Source organism: Triturus cristatus, chromosome 10 (assembly GCF_964204655.1).
Source record: "Triturus cristatus chromosome 10, aTriCri1.1, whole genome shotgun sequence".
Lineage (NCBI taxonomy): Eukaryota > Metazoa > Chordata > Amphibia > Caudata > Salamandridae > Triturus > Triturus cristatus.
In genome coordinates, this window is record NC_140593.1 from 313,208,427 (window position 1) to 313,233,014 (window position 24,588).

The 24,588-nt window shown below is 43.8% G+C and overlaps 1 protein-coding gene across 3 annotated transcripts in view; it reads right to left on the minus strand.

The window, feature by feature from the left end:
- The window catches only part of GTPBP10 (GTP binding protein 10), a 148,481-nt gene that overhangs the window by 95,982 nt on the left and 27,911 nt on the right, over positions 1 to 24,588 (minus strand). For all 3 annotated transcript variants that reach the window (XM_085631345.1, XM_085631344.1, XM_085631343.1), the window contains 2 exons: positions 7,745 to 7,836; positions 4,192 to 4,336 (listed from right to left, as the gene is read on the minus strand). In XM_085631345.1, the coding sequence (XP_085487471.1) occupies positions 4,192 to 4,336; positions 7,745 to 7,836 (237 nt within the window). The remainder of the gene's footprint in view (positions 1 to 4,191; positions 4,337 to 7,744; positions 7,837 to 24,588) is intronic.

Genomic DNA, 24,588 nt, shown 5'->3' on the forward strand with positions numbered 1-24,588 from the left:
AGTCACGATATATAGGATAGAGATAGAGTTAGAGTTAGAGTTAGAGTTAGAGTTAGAGTTAGAGTTAGAGTTAGAGTTAGAGTTAGAGTTAGAGTTAGAGTTAGAGTTAGAGTTAGAGTTAGAGTTAGAGTTAGAGTTAGAGTTAGAGTTAGAGTTAGAGTTAGAGTTAGAGTTAGAGTTAGAGTTAGAGTTAGAGTTAGAGTTAGAGTTAGAGTTAGAGTTAGAGTTAGAGTTAGAGTTAGAGTTAGAGTTAGAGTTAGAGTTAGAGTTAGAGTTAGAGTTAGAGTTAGAGTTAGAGTTAGAGTTAGAGTTAGAGTTAGAGTTAGAGTTAGAGTTAGAGTTAGAGTTAGAGTTAGAGTTAGAGTTAGAGTTAGAGTTAGAGTTAGAGTTAGAGTTAGAGTTAGAGATAGAGATAGAGATAGAGATAGAGATAGAGTTAGAGTTAGAGTTAGAGTTAGAGTTAGAGTTAGAGTTAGAGTTAGAGTTAGAGTTAGAGTTAGAGTTAGAGTTAGAGTTAGAGTTAGAGATAGAGATAGAGATAGAGATAGAGATAGAGATAGAGATAGAGATAGAGATTGAGATTGAGAAAGAAAAGTGGGGAGGATAAAGAGGCGCAAGCAGACAAGGCAAACACTTTAAAAGGAGGAGATAGGAGATACGGGAGAGAGAGAGAGAGAGAGAGAGACAGTGGATAGGGATAAGAAAAGGTATGAGGAGGAGATAAGAGATTAATGATGAAAGCAAAGAGAGAGAAATGATACGTAGAATGATTAGGGAATAAGATTCAGTGTCACCAGGGTTCAGAGGTGCCCGGAGCCCACTGCCCCCCTCTAATGGGTCTCTTTTAATACCAACCCAAAGGTGAGGCAAGGTCAATTCTTTTCAGGCTTAGATTAGGGACTATGGTACCCTTGCTATGCCACTGAGTTTGGTAGCTTACATGTGGCATATATTTGCATATTAAGTTGTTGCTTGTCTTCAGTGCACATAGCCTTGACTGTAGTGCACAAAGAACCTTTATTACCGCACATAAAGGAAATAAATTAGAAGGAACATTGCTGGCGACACATTTTTGGCAGTTCTGCATGACAATCCGATATCGGTGACAGCAGAGTACCTTCCTTTACCGAGAAAACCAAGTGACGGATTGACAATCTCTACACTTTCGGGATTCCAGCCTGTGGAAGCTTCATCTGGAGGTTTTTACCATGATCTAAAATCGGTGGGGCCCTTTTTCGGAGGATCTTTTTGCCTCCAGGTTGGACAATCAGCCGGTTCTTAAGTTGGAGGCCGGATCCTCTGGCAGTTACCATGAACACGTTCCTGTAAGACTTGAGGGAAGGAGCAAGCATATGCATTTCCCCCATTTGCGACGATCATGAGAGCTTTGGCCCCAATCAGGCGTCAACATGCGGAGGTAGTCCGGATCACCCTGATTTGGAAATCGTAAGTATGGTTTCCAGTTCTTCTGGAACTTTCTTGGGATTTTCCAATCCATCTCCCCATTTCCAGATCTTCTTTCCAACCGGAATTGGAACCTGCATCAGATGGTGCTCGACGGATCCCTCCACCTGATGGCGTGCAGTATTACAGGAGTAGATGGTAGATCACAGACCTTTCGTCACAAGCTGAAGGATTCTTATCCAAGGCCTGGTCTGATAGCACAGTCAAGCAATACCGGTTGGCGTGAGCGCAATGATGTTTGAGGTGGTGTTGTAATCCCGTGTTGCAGAGGTAGTTCAGATCTTAAATATTTTGGCATGCTCGGCCCAGAAGGCCTTGGCCTATCGTTCCTTCAATACCTTCCGTTCTGCAATATCGGTAGGGCATATTCTTGTAGAGTGTTCTCCGGTGGGGGGAGCATCCTTGTGTGCCGATTGCTTCTGGTTATTAGGTATCTCGTACACCAGAACCACAGTATTGAGAAATTTGGGATATTAATAATGTTCTCAAACTTTTCTGATCATGGCAGTACAATAGGTTTCTTTCGTGCAAGTAGATTTCGGCAAAGCTGGCAATGCTTCTTTGTTTGATATTGTGCAGAAGGGTGTCTAATGACACGGTAAATTTCTTTTACGATAAGTAGGCATACTAAATGTAACACCTGGGATATAGAGTACCCCGCATTTTCGGATTCTCCTAAGCTATGCGCAGCACAATGGGCTTATGAAGAGCGGTCATCAGATTTCAGGCCTCTAGGAGAGTGATCGCTCCCGATTGCTCTCAGGAAACCTCAAAATACAGTTTTGTTCCACATTATAGTACTTTGGGTGTGGTGGGTCATGCAGGGAGCTGACATAGGTCTCATGATTCTTTATGCTTACTCTGCTACGGGGAAATGGCACCCAAGGCTTTCAGCATAGGCGCACGGCTAGAGGACATTATGAATGTGACTGATTGGTCCTCAGATTCTACCTTTAAAAGGCTCTATTTTAAACCAATTTTGGATACGGCTCATTTGGTGGTCAGTAAGCTTTAAACTAGCTTAATCCGAGCCTCTGGTCCTGATATAGAATACAAAATTTTCCAGCTAACATAACGGTAAGTTTCATTTCTTTTAAGGACACAGAGGTGAAGATTATCTCATCAGCAGATATCGGATCCGGGAGGCCCTCCCCGTGACTCGTAAGTAATGAGTTTTCTGCTCTCTTGGTCTGGATTGTTGCACACTTATGATGTCAGTAGATATGTTCTTGTGCATACTTTGGTTGCTAGGTTGCTCTCTTGGTTCCAGTTTCTCGGGGTAATTTCACTTCTTTTGTTCCAGGAATGAACACTGGAAAGTAACGGGAAGAAAAGGCCAATGTCATGACTCGTGTGACGAAAGAGGATTTGGAGGATAGAGACAAAGAACTACATAGAGAACCCTGGCTCCTGATTGGATGATGGAATCTGGTAGACTATGTTGCCTGCTGCTGTTTGTTTTTACCAATTTCCGTGTGGTTTTACGGAAATGTGGTTTTGTTTGGTACTTTTTAATATGGCTGCTGTAATAAAGTGAAGAAAGCGATCAGCATAATCCTCGCTTCCGTGTCCTTAACAGAATTGAAACTTTCTGTTACGTTAGCTAGGAAATGTTTCATTCTGATCTAGAATTTAAAGGTAAAGGATCCAGAAGGTCCTTTATGGCTGGCTGTGGATCCTAGAGTTCAAATTGACATAGTATGGTTTAAAGATTATGCTGTTTTTAGGGGCCCTACACTTTCTAAAATGATGCTTAAACTAGGCAGAACTGTATAAAAAAAGTCATGCTGCCCAACAAGAATGAGAAAAATCGATTCCCTGCCCAAACAGGGTTTCTAGACCATAGGGGAAAACATGCAATGGACCGTCATTATGAAGACTTGTTTTTCTTGGAAAAATAATCTCTGCTCAATCTAATTTTCTTTATTGGGGAATGCCAATTACTTTGGAAACACCCAAGAGCCACACCCCTTCCACTATAGGTGGAAATGCATGCATCCATAAATCTTGGAGTTTCGCTTGTAAGCCTTGTCAGTTAAAGTTGAACCACAGTGGAAGATTGTATATAAGCAAACAAATATTTTATCTTCACTGTGGAATTTCAAAAAAGAAAAGACCAAAAAGCAATGTGAACACAATGCTACTAATTAAAAAATAATAGGGTCTTCAATTAGTAATACATGTGCCTGTGGTTCACAAAACTGTCAAGGAGAATATTTCAAGGGACTGTTTGAGTATACAAATCAAATTAAATTGTATTCCTACTGAGATGCAGAGAGCAGCTTATGAATCACAAATGGATTTCTGTTGACAAAACTGACAACAGAATAACCCGCAGTCATCAAAATACATTACTGAAATATGAATATCAAAGACAAAACACATTCTCTTTTCCCTTGCTAATAAAGAATGACAGGGTTGGAGGTTGATTTACTCTAACTTACTGCTGTATACCACTATAAAATGTTTACAAAGCTCATGCATAACTACTGCTATCAACATATCCTTACAAAAGTACTACTTGTGATGAAAATTGATGTATAAATGTATAATATTGGCATAATATTATGAACACTCAAAAGAGTAGTAGAGGACATTGACATGCAGCATGGAGAGAGACTTATTAGTTACATTGCGATAGGGGTATCTGCATGAGGGTTGACTATAAGGTAGAACTGAAATCCTTTAAAACCAAAAAAGTCATCAATACAAATTCAAGGCACTCACCCTACCAATCCTATGTCTGCTATGAGCTTCAGATCTAAACGAATTACTTTTGTTTGGCCTTTGACAGGATGAAAGTCTGTCCTGAAACTGCCACCGTGACCTCCACGAGCAACAAGGATTCGATCATGCATCTTATTCAGTTCACCTACAAATAAATGTAGTTAATTTATGACCTGTAATTATTTGCAGTTTGTTATTACTTTCTTTAAACTTATCATATATGTAATACTGGTATATATATATGCAATATTTAGATATTAACACTTACTCTGCAGAAACTGTTCATCTGTTGCCATAACGAAATGTGCCTTTGTTGTAAGGCTTAACACCACCACTTATAGAGAGATTAAAGGACATTACACTAAGCAACAAATCAGGGCTGTGATTAAATATTCTTCTCATTTATTTATTACCTCGGATGATTTTAGAAAAACTAGTGAAACATGCTAAAATACTGAAAAGGTATAAATACAAATACAGCTTTACATTCAAATAACACATTTAGTTCTGGTTAATAGCGAACCAAAAGCTACAAAACTGCTTTTTCCAGTTTGAAAAATGAAATTATTGTAGAAATCCTTGTCCCAGAGTACAGACTGAGCCACTGTTATGTGGTGCAATGTAATATACTATTATTTACACAGCACTATTCCTATTCCTTGTAGGGCATAATGAACTTTCTTGATGTTGCATAAATAGATACTCTCTATGTATAATTGAATTAGCTGGACGACTCCATCCATGTAATGGTATGATCTTCCTAGTCACTAGTCTTCTTTTTGACATTGTGGGGAATAAACGTGGTGAAGCATGCAAGGATTTGAGGCAAGGTAGAAGTCTTGTGTAGGGATTCAACTGTACATAGGCATGTGTTGCAGAGTGTGCGAGACAGACGTAGCCCCACATGCAGATAGCAACCGCCTATATGTTGGTGTTGCTGTATACAGAGTTTGAAAAGTGCTATATAGTTCACACAGAGTAACCCTCTACTGATTGATACTGTTGCGGAAAAGAATCAGGAGACATTTAGTAGTTTTCTAGTTCACCAAGCTACGCTGTAGGCATTATGCAGAAGGGCACTGATGAAAAGTATCTTGGAGCATGCTGACCATTTGACATATGTAGTCCAGTAGAGTTCTTGCCATGTTCTGGAAGAGGCATTTTGTATGTGCTTAACTGAAAGTGGTAGCCGATTGCCGTTAATTTCTTTGGTAATGTCCCATAACTTGCAAGAATGTACAAAGAAGGACCACCTATACAGTTTCTTCTGAAAATAGCCGTGCCATTCTCGATCTAAGGTTTCTTCTGGGTGGAGCACATGGATTTGTATTAGAGAAATATCTATCCACTGCCATGGATTGCTCCGTAGGGAATGCAGAGTGATTTGAAGGATGTTTTTCTTGCAACAGCTAACCAGTGCAGGACCTTTCATCGCCAAGGTTAATTCATGTCTGTTAAGTGTCAGGACTTGCTTGGTAGTGTCAACACACTGGATTTGTTGAGGTTTCTTGATTTGGAGCTTTGTAAGTCTCATGTAGAGTCCATTTGCAGATCTCAAACAAGCATTATTCTATGAGAGAGTGAGACTGATCCTGTATGACCTAATAAGTGTCATGGAACCATCACTTCACCATTCAATAGATTACATTAGGTACAGTTCTATGTCCTAGTGTCCCAGAGATCAGGGTACTCAAGAAAGACTTATCACCTCCAGCAGGGGCCCAAATAGAAAGCTGAAACAGGTTGACCATCATTTGGGTTGAATGGATTCTCCAGTTGTTTTAAGTTACTGTCAGGTGATCCAAATAAAGCAATGACGGGTCCTATCACAAAGTACCTTTTAGATACGTTTTTGATCCGTTTGTTTTCCCTCTAGTACCAAGGCTTGAGACAGGTTGTCCCACAAAACTGACTCACTTTGGTAGTGGATTTCATTCTACACTTGGCTTGTTGTCATATCCCACATTCCAGTTAAAAGAACTACCTTATTATTAAGGTGAGCCAGGCCAGTCATGACACTACACATGAGTGAGAATCAGGCCCCGTGATCAAACATGCACCCTAGGGTGGGTGAGTTTGCAGTGTTGTTTCAAATAATACTTCATTCGACACATTTACACACACTTAGGATCAATGACACTTGTTAGGTCATAAGGTATCTAACAGCTCTTTACTAATATTTGTTTGAGGTACAGTTCACAGGAGGATTACTCTATCTCTCTCTCTCCTCTTAAATTATTATGAGCTCATAGGCAGAGTTTAGATGTGATATTTCCAAGCTCATTGATGCTTTGACCCTATGAGGGTAGGCTTAGTTTAGGAAAATCTGTTGCAACGTTCTGCTGTTGAAGCTGCTTTTTGTCACACTGTACACTTGTCTTCAGTGCAAGTTTGCAGTCCCCGGTCAGCATCAAGTTATTTACTTCCGACACCTTTGTAGGAGGAGATCCAATCTCCAAGAGCCAGGATGTAGTTGGGTCACATGTCTTCCATGTTCCACAAGTTATGATCTCAGTTTTGTAGTGATTCTGTTTCGGACAGTTTTGTAGCATCTAACTGTTAACTGCCTCTGGGTATCTGGAAAGTTCTGATGTCTCAAGGTCTCATAGTCTTTCCAGTTTAAGAATAATCTGGGTGTCAGCGGTGTAGTTTTAGCAAGTGAGTTTAAAGGGGTTTATAAGTTCATGGAGTGAAACCAAGCACAATTTGAACAGCAGAAAGCCAATCATTGAGCTTTGAGGTAATTCCTACCTTTTGAGGGACTGGTGCAGATACTCTAGAGGTTGGGACACAAATTAAATGTAGACTGTAAAGTAAGGTATTATCCAACTTAAGGGCCGCAATAGTTTTCTTATAGATTGTAGTCTTTTACGTATGAGTTGGTGGTCTACTGGATGAATGGTTGCACAGAGATCCAGTGGAAGATGTGCGGCCACTCTGCTGGAGTCTATTGTTTTCTTGGGGACGTTGCACATTGAAATTTATGCTGATTCAGCATCAGAAACCAGTCTGCTGGACACTGAGAATGTTGTTTTGTTCAGAAATCTGAATTAATGCTGCTTTTCAGTTAATCCAGGATTTGCCTGTTTGACATAGGCCTTTAAATTGTTGGGTCCTTGTGGTTTAGTCCTTGCTTCGTGAAGACTACCTCAATGAAAGGCATTTAAAATTCACTAGGGAAAATATCACATCATTTTGATAAATTAATTATTGCTCTGGATGGTTTGGCGAAGAGGTACCTTCAACAATTTTTGAGAATGTGCATGGGAGAATTGTGAATTCTGCAAGTATCACATTGTACCACGTATTTTCCTTTCAGTACATTTCGGCAACTTTAAATTGAAATTTAACAAGTGTAAATTGTTGGGGTCCAGTAACCAGATTTCAGAATTGAATGCACTACTTATATTACGGACTAAGCATAAAAACAGGTTTAGAAAAACCGTTCTCTGTCATTATATGAATCAAATTAAAGAATATTTTTTAAAAGCTACTATGAGGTCAACTTCACAATTTGAAAGAACAGGCAGTTACATTATGATGCAGAACTCACCGATAGTTTCTCCATCATCTGAAGTTACTGAAATTCCTACAGGTGCATGTATGATGCAATCCTTCCCTTTCTCCCCTTTCAGAGCACGGATACTACGAAGAAACCAAATGACAAATTACAGTGGTTATTAAATGAAAGACTGGGAGTTCAGGACTAAGCTGTGCACACATGACACCAAGACTCCTTCAGATCACTTCTTCTTTGATGCGTTTAACATGATATATTTTTGAAAAATCTATTCCCATTTTACATCTTCCTTACCATTCTTTCAGAATCTTGTAATAAGCACTCTCCCCACAGATATAATACACTCCAGGGAAAATTGGATATACACCTAAATGCCATCCACATTTTTCATACAATTCAAATATATGTTCAGATTCGCTAAATCCTACAAAAACAGTGCTAATATTTGATTGCTTTTTGTATGTACAAAGTTTGCCTTATGTTGCCAGCCTAAAGATAATGAAACCATTACCTCCATGATTTTATTTTCTTCTTGCGGTAATTTCCAAGGAGTTAATTTAGGCAGTGTGTTAATATTATTTATTTTATGGTCTTGTCTACTTTCCACTGAATCTATAATATTCTTCTCAGTTCTCACTATTTACAGGTTATTTCTAAGTGCATAAGCATTGTCCACAGATTGAGTTGGTCTTACTATATAACCCATGGTTTCAGCTGTCGAACTTAAGGGTGTGGATTCAAATATTTAGGCACAGAAATGTCAGAAAAGATCCGATCTTGCTTAGAGTAATTATACAGCAATTGATCAGTACCATAAAACAAACTTGCTAGCAAGCTGAAAGAAATTCCATGCATTGAAGGCAAACTATGGGAAGTCACACCCTCAGCAACTCGTGAAGGTATTTACATACAAACGTAGCAATCACCAACATGCATAGTATTTACATATTCATTTAGTAAAACAGCATAGAAATGTGAGCTAAAATCTATGTACAAAGTATTATTATGTAAAGAATTGTTATTCGTGTCAATAGAATTAGAGACATTTATTTTAGCGGCTCCAGGACAAATAATACATTTAGGATCTTTCACAGAAACATAATGTGGCAGATTTAGGATAATAAGCAGTGCAATTACCATCATAACAGCATATACACATTTGCATTTGGAAGAGATTCCAGTGTCAGACAGCATTGTTACTTAAGATTCATACCGTTTAAGTAAAGAAAAATCAAAAATAATAGCAGTGGTTTGAGCGATTCAGAAAAGTCTTGGCAATAAAAAACAAGCATTGGCATAGCCAATAGGTCTCGCCTTTGGGGGCCTTATAAGTGTTTAGCCAGAGCTATTGACTTTGCCAATGTCTTCAAGCTGTGCTGTAGAGAAGTGTGGCTGTTGTGCAGTATGCTGAAAAGTTATAATAAAGTGTCAGAAGCATTTTTATTACCTTATATATGACCAAGAAGGCATTATGTACAACTGAACGACCATATTAAAAAAAGTATTTACAATAAAAAATGTCCTCTGTTTTCTTTTGTTCTTGCAATGCTGGCAACTTGTTTATGCCTGTTCCAAAGGTTGTTTGTAAAGCTTTTTTTTGAGGGGGCATAAACAATCGGAGGGTGAAGGTTGGGAACTAGTACCTGTATTATAACACTAGCAGCGGCCAGGCGCTAGGGGAGGATCAACAGATGCCAGATTCCGAGAGCGGGCTGAGGTGGTGCTGAGTGATGCTGAGGTGGTAGTGGTGGTGGTGGTGACTGGTGCTGAGGTGATGCTGAATGATACTCTGGTCTTGCTGAGTGATGATGATGTGGTGGTGTACTAGTGCAAAGATGATACTGATGTGGTGCTGAGTGATGCTGTGGTGGCGCTGAGTGATGCTGTGGTGGCCCTGAGTGATGCTGTGGTGGCCCTGAGTGATGCTGTGGTGGCCCTGAGTGATGCTGTGGTGGCCCTGAGTGATGCTGTGGTGGCCCTGAGTGATGCTGTGGTGGCGCAGAGTGATGCTGTGGTGGCGCAGAGTGATGCTGCGGTGGCGCAGAGTGATGCTGCGGTGGCGCAGAGTGATGCTGCGGTGGCGCAGAGTGATGCTGCGGTGGCGCAGAGTGATGCTGCGGTGGCGCAGAGTGATGCTGCGGTGGCGCAGAGTGATGCTGCGGTGGCGCAGAGTGATGCTGCGGTGGCGCAGAGTGATGCTGCGGTGGCGCAGAGTGATGCTGCGGTGGCGCAGAGTGATGCTGCGGTGGCGCAGAGTGATGCTGCGGTGGCGCAGAGTGATGCTGCGGTGGCGCAGAGTGATGCTGCGGTGGCGCAGAGTGATGCTGCGGTGGCGCAGAGTGATGCTGCGGTGGCGCAGAGTGATGCTGCGGTGGCGCAGAGTGATGCTGCGGTGGCGCAGAGTGATGCTGCGGTGGCGCAGAGTGATGCTGCGGTGGCGCAGAGTGATGCTGCGGTGGCGCAGAGTGATGCTGCGGTGGCGCAGAGTGATGCTGCGGTGGCGCAGAGTGATGCTGCGGTGGCGCAGAGTGATGCTGCGGTGGCGCAGAGTGATGCTGCGGTGGCGCAGAGTGATGCTGCGGTGGCGCAGAGTGATGCTGCGGTGGCGCAGAGTGATGCTGCGGTGGCGCAGAGTGATGCTGCGGTGGCGCAGAGTGATGCTGCGGTGGCGCAGAGTGATGCTGCGGTGGCGCAGAGTGATGCGGCGGTGGCGCAGAGTGATGCGGCGGTGGCGCAGAGTGATGCGGCGGTGGCGCAGAGTGATGCGGCGGTGGCGCAGAGTGATGCGGCGGTGGCGCAGAGTGATGCGGCGGTGGCGCAGAGTGATGCGGCGGTGGCGCAGAGTGATGCGGCGGTGGCGCAGAGTGATGCGGCGGTGGCGCAGAGTGATGCGGCGGTGGCGCAGAGTGATGCGGCGGTGGCGCAGAGTGATGCGGCGGTGGCGCAGAGTGATGCGGCGGTGGCGCAGAGTGATGCGGCGGTGGCGCAGAGTGATGCGGCGGTGGCGCAGAGTGATGCGGCGGTGGCGCAGAGTGATGCGGCGGTGGCGCAGAGTGATGCGGCGGTGGCGCAGAGTGATGCGGCGGTGGCGCAGAGTGATGCGGTGGTGGCGCAGAGTGATGCGGTGGTGGCGCAGAGTGATGCGGTGGTGGCGCAGAGTGATGCGGTGGTGGCGCAGAGTGATGCGGTGGTGGCGCAGAGTGATGCGGTGGTGGCGCAGAGTGATGCGGTGGTGGCGCAGAGTGATGCGGTGGTGGCGCAGAGTGATGCGGTGGTGGCGCAGAGTGATGCGGTGGTGGCGCAGAGTGATGCGGTGGTGGCGCAGAGTGATGCGGTGGTGGCGCAGAGTGATGCGGTGGTGGCGCAGAGTGATGCGGTGGTGGCGCAGAGTGATGCGGTGGTGGCGCAGAGTGATGCGGTGGTGGCGCAGAGTGATGCGGTGGTGGCGCAGAGTGATGCGGTGGTGGCGCAGAGTGATGCGGTGGTGGCGCAGAGTGATGCGGTGGTGACGCAGAGTGATGCGGTGGTGACGCAGAGTGATGCGGTGGTGACGCAGAGTGATGCGGTGGTGACGCAGAGTGATGCTGGGGTGACGCAGAGTGATGCTGGGGTGACGCAGAGTGATGCTGGGGTGGCGCAGAGTGATGCTGGGGTGGCGCAGAGTGATGCTGGGGTGGCGCAGAGTGATGCTGGGGTGGCGCAGAGTGATGCTGGGGTGGCGCAGAGTGATGCTGGGGTGGCGCAGAGTGATGCTGGGGTGGCGCAGAGTGATGCTGGGGTGGCGCAGAGTGATGCTGGGGTGGCGCAGAGTGATGCTGGGGTGGCGCAGAGTGATGCTGGGGTGGCGCAGAGTGATGCTGGGGTGGCGCAGAGTGATGCTGGGGTGGCGCAGAGTGATGCTGGGGTGGCGCAGAGTGATGCTGGGGTGACGCAGAGTGATGCTGGGGTGGCGCAGAGTGATGCTGTGGTGGCGCAGAGTGATGCTGTGGTGGCGCAGAGTGATGCTGTGGTGGCGCAGAGTGATGCTGTGGTGGCGCAGAGTGATGCTGTGGTGGCGCAGAGTGATGCTGTGGTGGCGCAGAGTGATGCCGTGGTGGCGCCGAGTGATGCCGTGGTGGCGCCGAGTGATGCCGTGGTGGCGCCGAGTGATGCCGTGGTGGCGCCGAGTGATGCCGTGGTGGCGCCGAGTGATGCCGTGGTGGCGCCGAGTGATGCCGTGGTGGCGCCGAGTGATGCCGTGGTGGCGCCGAGTGATGCCGTGGTGGTGCTGAGTGATGCCGTGGTGGCGCCGAGTGATGCTGTGGTGGCGCCGAGTGATGCTGTGGTGGCGCCGAGTGATGCTGTGTGGCGCCGAGTGATGCTGTGGTGGCGCCGAGTGATGCTGTGGTGGCGCCGAGTGATGCTGTGGTGGCGCCGAGTGATGCTGTGGTGGCGCCGAGTGATGCTGTGGTGGCGCCGAGTGATGCTGTGGTGGCGCCGAGTGATGCTGTGGTGGCGCCAAATGATGCTGTGGTGGCGCCGAGTGATGCTGTGGTGGCGCCGAGTGATGCTGTGGTGGCGCTGAGTGATGCTGTGGTGGCGCTGAGTGATGCTGTGGTGGCGCTGAGTGATGCTGCTCTGAGTGATGCTGTGGTAGCGCTGAGTGATGCTGTGGTGGTGCTGAGTGATGCTGTGGTGGCGCTGAGTGATGCTGTGGTGGCGCTGAGTGATGCTGTGGTGGCGCTGAGTGATGCTGTGGTGGCGCTGAGTGATGCTGTGGTGGCGCTGAGTGATGCTGTGGTGGCGCTGAGTGATGCTGTGGTGGCGCTGAGTGATGCTGTGGTGGCGCTGAGTGATGCTGTGGTGGCGCTGAGTGATGCTGTGGCGGCGCTGAGTGATGCTGTGGCGGCGCTGAGTGATGCTGTGGCGGCGCTGAGTGATGCTGTGGCGGCGCTGAGTGATGCTGTGGCGGCGCTGAGTGATGCTGTGGCGGCGCTGAGTGATGCTGTGGCAGCGCTGAGTGATGCTGTGGCAGCGCTGAGTGATGCTGTGGCAGCGCTGAGTGATGCTGTGGCAGCGCTGAGTGATGCTGTGGCGGCGCCGAGTAATGCTGTCGTGCCGCTGAGTGATATTGTTGTGGCGCTGAGTGATGCTGTGGTGGCCCATGTTTACAGCATCTCTCAAACCAGTCCCTCATTCTCTGATCTCAGGAAGAGCCAGGATTTCCACTCTGCCAAAATTCAAAGCTTAGCGGAAAACTGCAACATGATTTTGGATTCAGATCTCTCAACCCCATTAAACCTCCAACTTTGTTTGTGCACATCCTGCAGGTCTGGAACAAGTCTTCCATGAAATCTGGAAACGCGTCCATGCTAGAGCTTTCATAATGTATGGGGACAGTTGTCTGGACTCCTAAAGAATCCCATCCCTGCCACAATAGTGGAGGACAACAGTGGCCCTCTGCGGATCACTGGGAAGCAGAGATAAAACAGAAGCCCAGTGAGTCCTCTCCATTGAAAAAACATAACAGACTTTTTGGCTTGAGTACCACCATGTTCCAGTGTACAATAATTTCACAATTGCCGTTTTAATATACCTTAAAAGCATACGTTGTAAGCAACCTTTTGCAAACTTCATGCGCTGCTGCAATATCACTGCATCAGACAATCATTTCACTGTATCCTTGAGTGGTCTGGAATCTGATAGTATATCAGGAAGATCAATTGCTCAAACTCGTTTTTAGGTCTCGCTGAGCCCAGCGCATGCGCTGGCTCGGAGAGACATTTTGTATGTGCGCTTTTTTAAGTGCTACTTGCTGGCCTAACGCTTGCGTGCATGTGAGTGTGCACGCGCAGCCGCTAGGCCAGCCAGCAGCACTCAGGAGAGCGTCATCGCGATCACTTTCGCTTTCACAGCGATCGTGATCGCGATGACTTTATAATCACTGCACCCGCGCTTTACTTTTAACATTAAAAGTAAAGCGCGTGTTACGCGATTATACCAAAAGTAAAGTAATAGAAAAAACATCTATTTCTTTACTTTTGGTATAATCGCGGCACACGCGCTTTACTTTTAACATTAAAAGTAAAGCGCGGGTGCCGCGATTATACCAAAAGTAAAGAAATAGATGTTTTTTCTATTACTTTACCTCTCGGTTCCATTGGAATGAAATCTGCAAATAAGTAGATATGAAAACACTCTTTTTCTGTTTTGATTTTATTTACTCTCTATCTCACTAGTAGTATTTCACATATTCTCTCTTTTTCTAGTTCTCACGTTTTATTAAATTCTATTGAAGGGATCACGTCTGCACCCAAGTACACTAATGAGTACATTTGGACTTACATGCCGGTTCAGTTAATCTTTGTGCCCCTCATTCTCTTCCTCTCTGCATTGGCACATCCACCTTGGTACGAATATTAAATATAATTAAGCAAATTTTAGTGCATTGCGGATAAGGAAGTGACCTTAAGCCTCAACTTACTTTGTCACATTTATGTGCTCAATATAGCTAATTGTGTTGCCTTGTTACATTGTGAGTGATGGTGTCAGCATGACGCATAGAGGCTTAACCAATGCTGCTTATTTCAAGCTAGGAATCACTTAAAATGTGCTTTTGTTATACTGTGAATGAGATAGTCCCTTTCATCAATCAGTCACTAAGACGAGATGTATTGACATGGCTTTGATGAATTACTGTCGCACTGTATATAGAGTTATGATGCTTATATTAAGCTAGTAATCAATTACTTTAATAATATACTTCTGCTATAATGTGGAAAAGATAGTCCCTTTCACCAATCAGTCACTATGACTAAATGTATTGACATGATTTTGATGTATATCTATCGTACTCTTATAGAGCCAATCTGTTTTGATTTTGACTAAGTATACCACTTGGTTTTAATTTCACACAATTACAAGATGGCCGCTAAAAACAGTTTCGCATTTGCAGCCGGCAGTACTTTTTGACTATAGTCTCTGTCTTTACCCAGTCACTATGACGAGACGTATTGACAGGGTTTCACGAATAACTATCGCATTGCACATTGGGCCATTATGAATTATTTATGTACAATGTATACCACTCGGTTTGTATATTGTTTACAATATGTTTTACACCATTCCAAGATGGCCGCCATTATCACCCTTTGTTTTGCACTACAAACCGGCAGTCCGTTGACTATGTTTATTTCACCCTGTACTTATGGATGTCGGTGATGAGATGCCACACTGTGTGACCAAGGGAGCGCGTCTCCCGAAACGCGTTACAGTGCGAATTAAAAGTTACCTTTACAGCGACTGAGAGTGCGTTATGCTTATTAGCAGACAATTTGGATATATATATATATATATATATTCACTGAAAAAACCAAAGGTTTCACACATGTTATAGTTAGCTGGACATTTTACTGATAAAAAAACCAATGAAATTCCCCCGTTATAGTTACTGTAGGCAACTATAACTCACGTGACCGCAATCCTCTGCTGATGCTAATACTGTATTTAGACACTTATTTGCCCATGTCTTCTTCCATTAAATTTTAGCTATACATATATTACAAATATTTTTTTTTCATAAAGACACATATGTCATCAGCAGAGGATTACGGTCGCGTGAGTTATAGTTGCCTACAGTAACTATAACGGGGGAATTTCATTGGTTTTTTATCAGTAAAATGTCCAGCTAACTATAACATGTGTGAAACCTATGGTTTTTTCAGTGAATTTGCAAGGTTTTTTAAATGCTAATTCCTAACTATAACGTGTGTAAAACCTATGGTTTTTTCAGTGAATTTGTACGTTTTTTTAAATGCTAAGTTACTTTACGCCATTTGTGGCGTGCGCGCCCACTCAACGCAGTTCGTTCCGTGCACGCACAGTGCGCTTCGCGCACCGTGCGCGCACAGTGAGCACGCGGTGCGCTTCGCGCACAGCGTGCCCACGTTACGCTAGATGGGCCATGGACGCACGATGCGCTTCGCGCACCGTGCGCACATGGAGGTCATATGATGAGCATCATTGTGACAGGTAAAATATATGTTTTGTTTATCTCTGATGAGCCATGCACAAAAGGTGGCCTTCGGGCACCTTTTGCACACGGGGTGGGGAGAATGTGGATATTTTTTTTTTTTGTTTATTATTTCTTACCGTACGCGTACGGTAAGCGTAATCAGCGAAATTTTCGAAAAAATTAATATTGCCTTTTTTCACTTGGGGGATCGTTGGGGACTCCCTCGACATGGCTAGGTGCTTGGGAGCTGTGTAAACAGCCCCTTTACCTGATTTGCACTTTGTTTTTCAACCCCCTGTCAGAGTGCGAGAGAGAAAATGGCGGCCGCCGCTTCCTGGTTTCGACCGATTCGAATGTTTACTAAGATCTAAGGGCCAATCAGAATCGCGCTTGCGCACGCCACCGTACGCGTACGGTAAGCGCACCGTAAGCGCACCGTAAGCTGCCACAGATATATATATTGATTTAAAGGCTATTTTCTCAGAATCTACCGAACAGATTTACACCAAACCTACAAAAGGCACTTCCTTGACCTGAGGACTACCTCTCTGCCAAATTTCAAGTAATTCTGTTCAGCCGTTCGGGCTGTAGCTGTGTCTAAAGGTCCTATGGAAAAATGCATGGGAAAAACGCGTTTTGGGACCCCCCTTTTATCTCAGCCCCCGCTTGACGAATCCCCCCGAGACTTTCAGGGTAGGAGCGGAGCGGAGCGTAGCGCCCCACCTATTTTGAAAAATTCGCGAGGATTCGTCAACCGGCGCCAAAGTTATTCAAAATAGAATGTTGCGGATTTCCTATGGAAACGTGGTCCTAACTATAACTACCTACTGGCGACCTCCAGTAGGTAATATATATATATATATATATATATATATCTATATCTCTATCTCCAACGCAAAAGAGGTTGCCCCCTCGAAAGCGCCTCGAAAGGACTAACTTTTTGCCCAGCTAAAAGATGTGAATACACACAGACTCGGATTGATTTATACCTTTTCTCCAGAAAGTTAAAATTGAAAAAAATTCTTTAAATTGAAAGGTGCACAGGATAACATCAGTGAAGTATCCAATCAGATCTCTACACCCGAACTATCAACAGCACTGACAGGGCAAGACCTGGACACACTACGTATTCTATCCAGTCAGCAGTTAACTGAATCTGACTCTGTCCATGACGTCTCCTGCATCCAAAGCTTTGGCATTGAACAACGTTCCCCAAGAACTAATTTCAAGCAAATATCAACTTTTGTCCAAATGTCTACTTATGACACTATAGACATTTTTGAAGAATCTGTCAAGAAAGACCTTATAAAAATGAGACTCACAGAAAATAAGAACTTACACAGCAATCTGACATGGAGTCAAAGAACTGCTCTCTCACAACTAATGGATGACCCAGACCTAATCTGTAAACCTTCAGATAAGGGAGGAAATGTGGTGCTAATGACTAGGAAGCTTTATGTGGAGGAAGCTATGAGATGACTCTCAGATAGGACATGTTACCGCCCAATTACTAAAGTGGAATATATAGAAAGCATTGATGAATATCACATGCTGATCCAAAAGTGGCTAGATCGCCATATGCTTAACTATGATGAATTTAAGTATTTAACATGCCAATACCCTATCACAGCTACCTTCTATCATTTGCCTAAATTGCATAAAAACCCAGTGAGACCACCAGGTCGTCCAATTGTATCTTCCATAGGATCATTGACAGAGCATATGTCACAATATATTGATTTTTTTTTGAGGGAATTTGTCCAGACACTATCCTCTTACATTAAAGATACGACACACTTTATTAGGAACATCACTGATACACCATGGGAACCTGAGATGCTTATGATCGTCCTTGACATCACAAGCCTTTATACCAACATAAAACATGAACATGGTATTCATGCAGTGCAATACTTCTTGAAAGAGAGATCTCTTCAATTCTCCGAACATAACACCATGTTGATTGAATTTATCATGTTTTGCCTTAACAACAACATCTTCTTATTCGATAGACAACACTATCGACAAACCCAAGGCACAGCGATGGGCACCTGCTTTGCCCCCAGTTACGCGAATTTATTCGTGGGCTGGTGGGAGAGGCAGGTGGCCTGGGCTGACACATATGATCATTGGACCAAAAATATCATTCTATGGTATAGATATATAGATGACTTGTTTATCCTATGGAAAGGTCCTAAAAGTGAGGCTGAAGAGTATATTGCAGCACTAAACAAGAATACCCCGAATCTCCATCTAAGTGGCCAGCTTAGTACGGAAGAAGTACCCTTTTTAGATCTCAAGGTCTTCGTCCAGGAAGGGAGAATATGTACCACTCTCTTTAGAAAGGAAACCGCAGGGAATTCAATACTGGAAGCACACAGTAGCCATCAGAAATCATTAAAAAATAGCATTCCTTACGGAGAATGATTGCGCCTAAAAAGGAATTGTTCCCGTGAAGTTGACTTCCAGCATGAAGCATCTGCTGCTATTGAAAGATTTAGATCACGAGGTTATTGCCCCAATTTACTATCAAAAACCTTAAGCAAGGTCGACAGAATTCCCAGGCAATCCTTATTGGATACCCATCATAAAAGGGATATGTCAGAACAAGATACGGTTAGGTTTATCACAACCTTTTCCAATGAGACTAATACTTTAAGAAAGATTTTATGTCAAAACTGGCATATCCTGAAATCAGATGCAGTCATCGGTGAGTCCTTACCAGCTTATCCACAAATAACATTCAGGAGAAGCAGGTCTCTAAAAGACAAACTGGTCCAGAGTCATTATGAACCCACACCGTTCATCCAACGTACCAGCAATGTTACTGGCTTTTTTCCTTGCTCAAAATGCAAGGCGTATAGGCACAGTAAAAAAGTGTTAGCATACAATGTTCCTGGAATGAAAAAACCCAGATTGATTAACAAATTCTTAACTTGCAACACACCCTTCTGTGTATATTGCCTTACATGTCCATGCCCCAAGCAATACATTGGCAGCACGATTCACCCCACAAAAAAACGCATCCTAGAACATGCACGAGCAATTGAAAAACAAGATCCTTCATATCCCGTGGCTAGACATTTCGCCCAATATCACAATAGTGATAGAAATTTACTAGCATTTTTTTGTCTGGACCACGTTGTACTCAGTGACCGTATAGGTAACCGGGAACGGAAATTGAGAAGATTAGAATCCCGCTTCATTATTGACCTCCAAACTACCACTTCGTATGGTCTTAACACAGAGGAAGAACTGTCATCTAGGATAGCTTATAGATCTTTCAATAATGGGGACTCAGAAAATTTCAGAAATTTTTATTGACCTTGTTAGACTAACTAATGCCCATACAGGGCTCAATTATGTTTTGTTATGACTCTATTTTAACTGCCTTAGAACAATATGGATTTCCTTGAAAAAACGCCATTAGCGTATCAGAAAAGATCGTATCTGCCATGAATATATTCTGTCTGTTTATATTTATATTGATGAACTAAATATAAAATGTAAATATGATTTAGCCTAAGCAACATGAAATTCAAATGCGATTATGTGGTAAAATCTTTGTCTTTTTGTAATTTTACACGGACTGAATAAGACAGATTAGTCTTTTTTCCATTTTCCTTTTTTCATGGCCATTGAACTGGAACTATAGCTAGTGACCCGGATATTTAATCAGCCCGACTTAACTGCACTTTGTAAATACAAGTCGAAAAAGGCGCGAACGCCGAAACGCGTCCTGCTGATCTCGGATATGAAATAAAAAATATCACCGAGAAACCTTGCTGTGTGCGGTCCTCTTCATTCGTCGAGTGAAGATTTAGAGCAGAATATATATATATATATATCCAACGCAAAAGAGGTTGCCCCCTCGAAAGCGCCTCACACAGGTAGGTAATTCATCACTTTTAATGGCAGAGAGCTGCAGTACAGGCACAGGGCACCCCAACACATTTTCATAAGCCGACGCGTTTCGTGCTCCCATCGCACATTCTCACAGGCTTGATTCTTGCACAACGTGAAGCATGACGAGCACCAATTAAATACAGTAAACCCCACCTTAGTGGGCGTCAGCAGTCACATTGCCTGCTGGTCTTGGTAGTGCTCATTTAGTATTGCTCCAGTGAGCTGCTTGAACGTTGCTAGATTAAAAGTTAATTAAAATACCCCAGTGGGTTGTGAAGATGTTCCATTCACACTGGGCTGCATCATAAAACCTCTCTCCCAGTGCCTCCTGTTCACTCACTGTTAAACACCGGTTGGTGTCGACCATGATCCGCTTCAATGCGGCCGGCCGTAACACATCCAACGCAAAAGAGCTGCCCCGCCGCATGGAAGTGGATCATGGTCGACACCAACCGGTGTTTAACAGTGAGTATTAGCTGCATGCACCCAGTTCAGGAGACCCCCGCACTTGGCCATAGTGTTAATGACTAGGATCACCTGGAAATGCCCCTTCTTATGAGGCTCCACACGTTTCTTCACCATTACCTAGTCCCAGGACTGAGTCATGGAACTGCTCCTGTTGGACCGCAAGGGCAGCTTCTCCAACCTGGTAAGAGACAGAACGTACCACATCAGCGAGGCCCTTGCAGTAGTCCAATATAAAATAATCTGTAATATTGTGTAAAGCATTAGCAGGAACAGTTGGCAGCCTCACCACACGTCCCATGATCACTCTATAAGGCGACAATCCTATCCTCGTTTATGGAGTACTCCTCAAACTCAACACAAGAGGCAAGGCATCTGGCCACTTCTGCTCAACCTGTAGTGCTGCGCATAACATTTATAGGACCGCACTATCAAAAGGAGCTCAACAGTCTGACTCAGAGTAGCTTGAAATCCGAATCTCAGAATCAGCTCCAATAACTGCAGTTTTGCCACAGTCAGGCTATCATTCCTACGAGCAGGATAGGCTTCAACCCATTTCGAGAAAATGCACACGATGACCAAAACATATCTTAAACCGTTGCAAAGGGACATCTCTATGAAGTTAATTTGCATCCGGTTGAAAGGACATGCAGATTTACCAATGTGACTCACAAGCGACAAACTGTTTTTCTTCATGGGTTTTGTTGCGGACATATAGGTCAACAATGAAATAGTGTCACTGCAGTTGCTCTAAATCTGGGATTGTTCCACACCTATTGGAAAAGGCGCGTCATTGCATCTCTCTCAACATGTGTAGGACCATAGTAGTGATTTACCATTGGTGACAATAAGCTGTCAGGCAATACCAGTCTGCAATTAATTTAAATCTACACGTCATCTTCCCTCTTGGTACAACCTGCTTGTACGCAGCCCTGCCGTTCTGCTTCCGTCACCTTATCTTGCAGCTTCCTAACCTCCTTCCAGGTGTCAAAGACTGACAACATCAAAGTAATCTGTGACGTCAGATGTGTTTTTCAAGCTCTCTTCGTCAAATGTATGAGCATTCAAAGCACAATATCTTGCCATCTCATCTGCCCAACAGTTGCAGACTGTGACATAGTCTGTACCTTGTCGGTGAGCAGCACATTTCACAACAGCAATTTGGGAAGGCAACTGTAGGGACTGCAAAAGGTTCCTCACGCACTCCCCATTTCTACTGGGCGAACCAACAGACATCATGAACCCACGCTGTGACCACAATTACCGAAAGTCATGTACGACTCAAAGCCATACTGACTATCATTGTAGATTGTAAATCTGAGCTGTTCTGAAATGTTACATGCTCGTGTCAGAACAATGAGCTTTGCAACTTGCGTAGGAAACACTCCTTGCAGCCATGAAGCTTCCAAAACACCTCCAACTATACACAAAGCATAAACAGATTCAGATTTTCTTTATGGTCTCTCAAATAAGAATCATCAACAAACAAATTATCAGATCAGGCAGTGGCTCGTCAGAGATATCAGGACATGGTTTTGTACATAGCTCGGTTACATACAAGCAATCATGCTCGGCTTCATCAACCACACCCATTTCCCAATAACGGCATCAAGGTAGTTGGGTTCAACATTGTATAAATCTCAGAGTCACATTCTCTGCACCCAACAAAATTTGCTCGGATTATGTCAACCGACTATTGGTCAGATACTGTTTTGGAGTACGAGTCAACAGTATCTCCACTGAATGGGGCACAAATACTGTCAGTGGGTGACCCATAACAAAACTTTCACACTGCTCAAGCCTCACACATGTAGATGCAATCGCTTTCAAACATCCAAGCAAAGCAGCTGCAACAGAATCAAGAGTCGCTGTAAAGTAGGCAATAGGCCTACGGTTGCTTCCATGCATTTGTGTAAACACTGAAAGCGTGCAACCTCCTCTCTCTCTGCAGAATAACACAAAGCACTAGTTATAATCAGGCATTCTCGCAGCTGGTGCCCTGCAAAGGCACTTCTCGCAGCTCCGTGAATGTAGTCATTCAACTGTCATCCCAGGGTATCGGATCGACGCGTCTTTGTCTGTCAACCTCTGAAGAGGTTTTGCTGTGAAAGAAAAATTAGAATCCACTTGTCTGCAATAGCCAACCATTCATAAGAACATGCAGACTTCCTTTTGGTTAACTGGAGGATTCATGTTAAGAATTGCTGAGATTCTTTGCTGCAACACTTTCCTCGTTCCTTTCTCAATGTGATGTCCTAAGAACAGAACTTCAGTTTTGCAAAACTGTAACTTGGTCTGGGCTACTTTATATTCATTTTCTGCCAGATGATTCAACAGGGCAATAGTGTCAGTTTTACAGGCTTCATTCGTAGTGGACGCCACCAATAGGTCGTCAATGTATTGAGCTAATACTGAGTGATTCAGCATTTTCAGAGATTCAAGATTCTTTTTGAGTATCTGATTAAAGATTGTGGAGCTTTTGGTATACCCCTGTGAGACTCGGTACCATGCCAAAACAAGACTGCCGAAATAGAAAGTGAATACAAATTGGATTTATTCATGCAATGGAATTTAAAAAAAATGCCTGGCACAAGTCAAAGACTGAAAACCATTTGTCCTCACATGGAATCTGAAATAAAATCATAGTCGGATTCGGTACCACATGACAACATAGAACAATGGCGGCATTCACCATGCGCAAATTCTGCACAATGCAATACTTGCCATTTGGCTTCTGCAAACCCATAATAGGAGAGTTACATTGACTCCCTCTTATTTACTTCAGAATTCCTTGCTCAATGTTTGAGTCAATTACAGGACTAATTCCAGCAATAGTATCTGGAGACAAATTGTATAGTGAGATTTTTGGGAACTCTGCATTTGGTTTAATTGTGATTCGGACTGGGACGACACCTTTGATCAGTCTGATATCTTTACCTGTAAAGTCGCAGACTTCAGGAAGCACCGTGTCTCAATTCTTTTAGCAAATCCTCACACGTCAGTAGAGGATACACCCCCAGGTCAGACTTCTGTTGGGCAAGTTTGAAAACAACATCCTCATCATTCATATGGAATTCAATTCCTCCTGGTGTGCAAGAAATTGATCAATTCAATTTGCATGGCAAATCAAGTCCAAGCAGGTTCACTGGACTTGTATCACACTCCTATTTTAACAGTAACTGGTTCTGAGTAACTCATATAGCTTGGAAAGTTTCTCCCAAAATTGATATGGTTAGTCCCTGTGCACCATAACAATAATTTACCACTAACACACACAAAGAACCCTTATCGAGGTGTTGTCGACAACGTCTCACAACCAACACCACAAACCAGCAGACAGCTTACTCAGGATCTTTTACATTGAGACAACCCGTAGGTAAATATCTCGAGATCTTAGGCCACAACGGACTCATTTACAACTTCACATTTGCACAAAAGCACCACAATCATACATGGACTTTAACCATTTCACGCCGTCAACAATACACAGCCATTTCACAAACCACAATCTTAAGCAAAGCAATAGAAAAGAGCATCCCTATTGTTACTCACACTCCTTTGCTGCTACACGTTGACTCCATCCATCAGCACTCCATCAATCCTTCTCTTTGCCGAACCAAAATCTGGGACTGTTTGGGCTTGGACTAAGGACTACTTTGGCACCCTAAACTCTCACTTCACTAGGGAGAACCATAACTCTGCTACCAGATTTGTTGCAGTGTAAAGCATGGTAAATAAAATGATTATAAGCTTTCTCTCCTTACTACTCTAACTGTACTGGGCCCTTTACGGTCACAATCCCCAGCGCTTTCGTTTACCACAGAGGCAATGATCCTCTGATGAATCTTTCTCCACTGATATTAGAAGTGGAAATTAGGGTGACCAAACTCCACCTTAGCTGTCAAATAAGGACCATTAATTGACAGCAAACTCACAAATTAGAGATCAAATTCAAATACACCACTCAAGACCATGCTGTAAAAATTAAGGATAGCAACAGGAAAACTCAATTTCCTAAAGAAGTTAAGTCGAGTTAGAAGTATGCAGACCAAAGCTCATCAATAGAAACCCAAAACAAAAAGTAGTAACACTTGATGTTCTGCCAGAGCACACTGATTCTTCCTACAACACATTTAAATCATTAGTAACAGCACAGTTTAAATGGAAGAACCAATAAGACTCAACAATGGACTCAGACAGAGAGAAGTATTTGAAGGATTTGTATGACCCCCGGAGAGATATAGAAGTAGAAGAGCCCCAGCCTTGGGCAAGAGTTAATGGAAGAATTAAGACCAGACTTCACAGAAGAGAATGTAAAAAATACAATAACCAAATTGAAATTAACACGTGCAGCAGGACCAGATAACCTCCCTGCAATTATAATAAAGTCCCAGCTGAAGTGGTGGGCGAGATTTTTGTATTGTATGTTTATGGTCATTTTAGAGGTAGGGAAAACACCTAAAAATTGCAGGGGGCTGTAATAAGACCAGTTCATAAAAAAGGTAATTTGAAT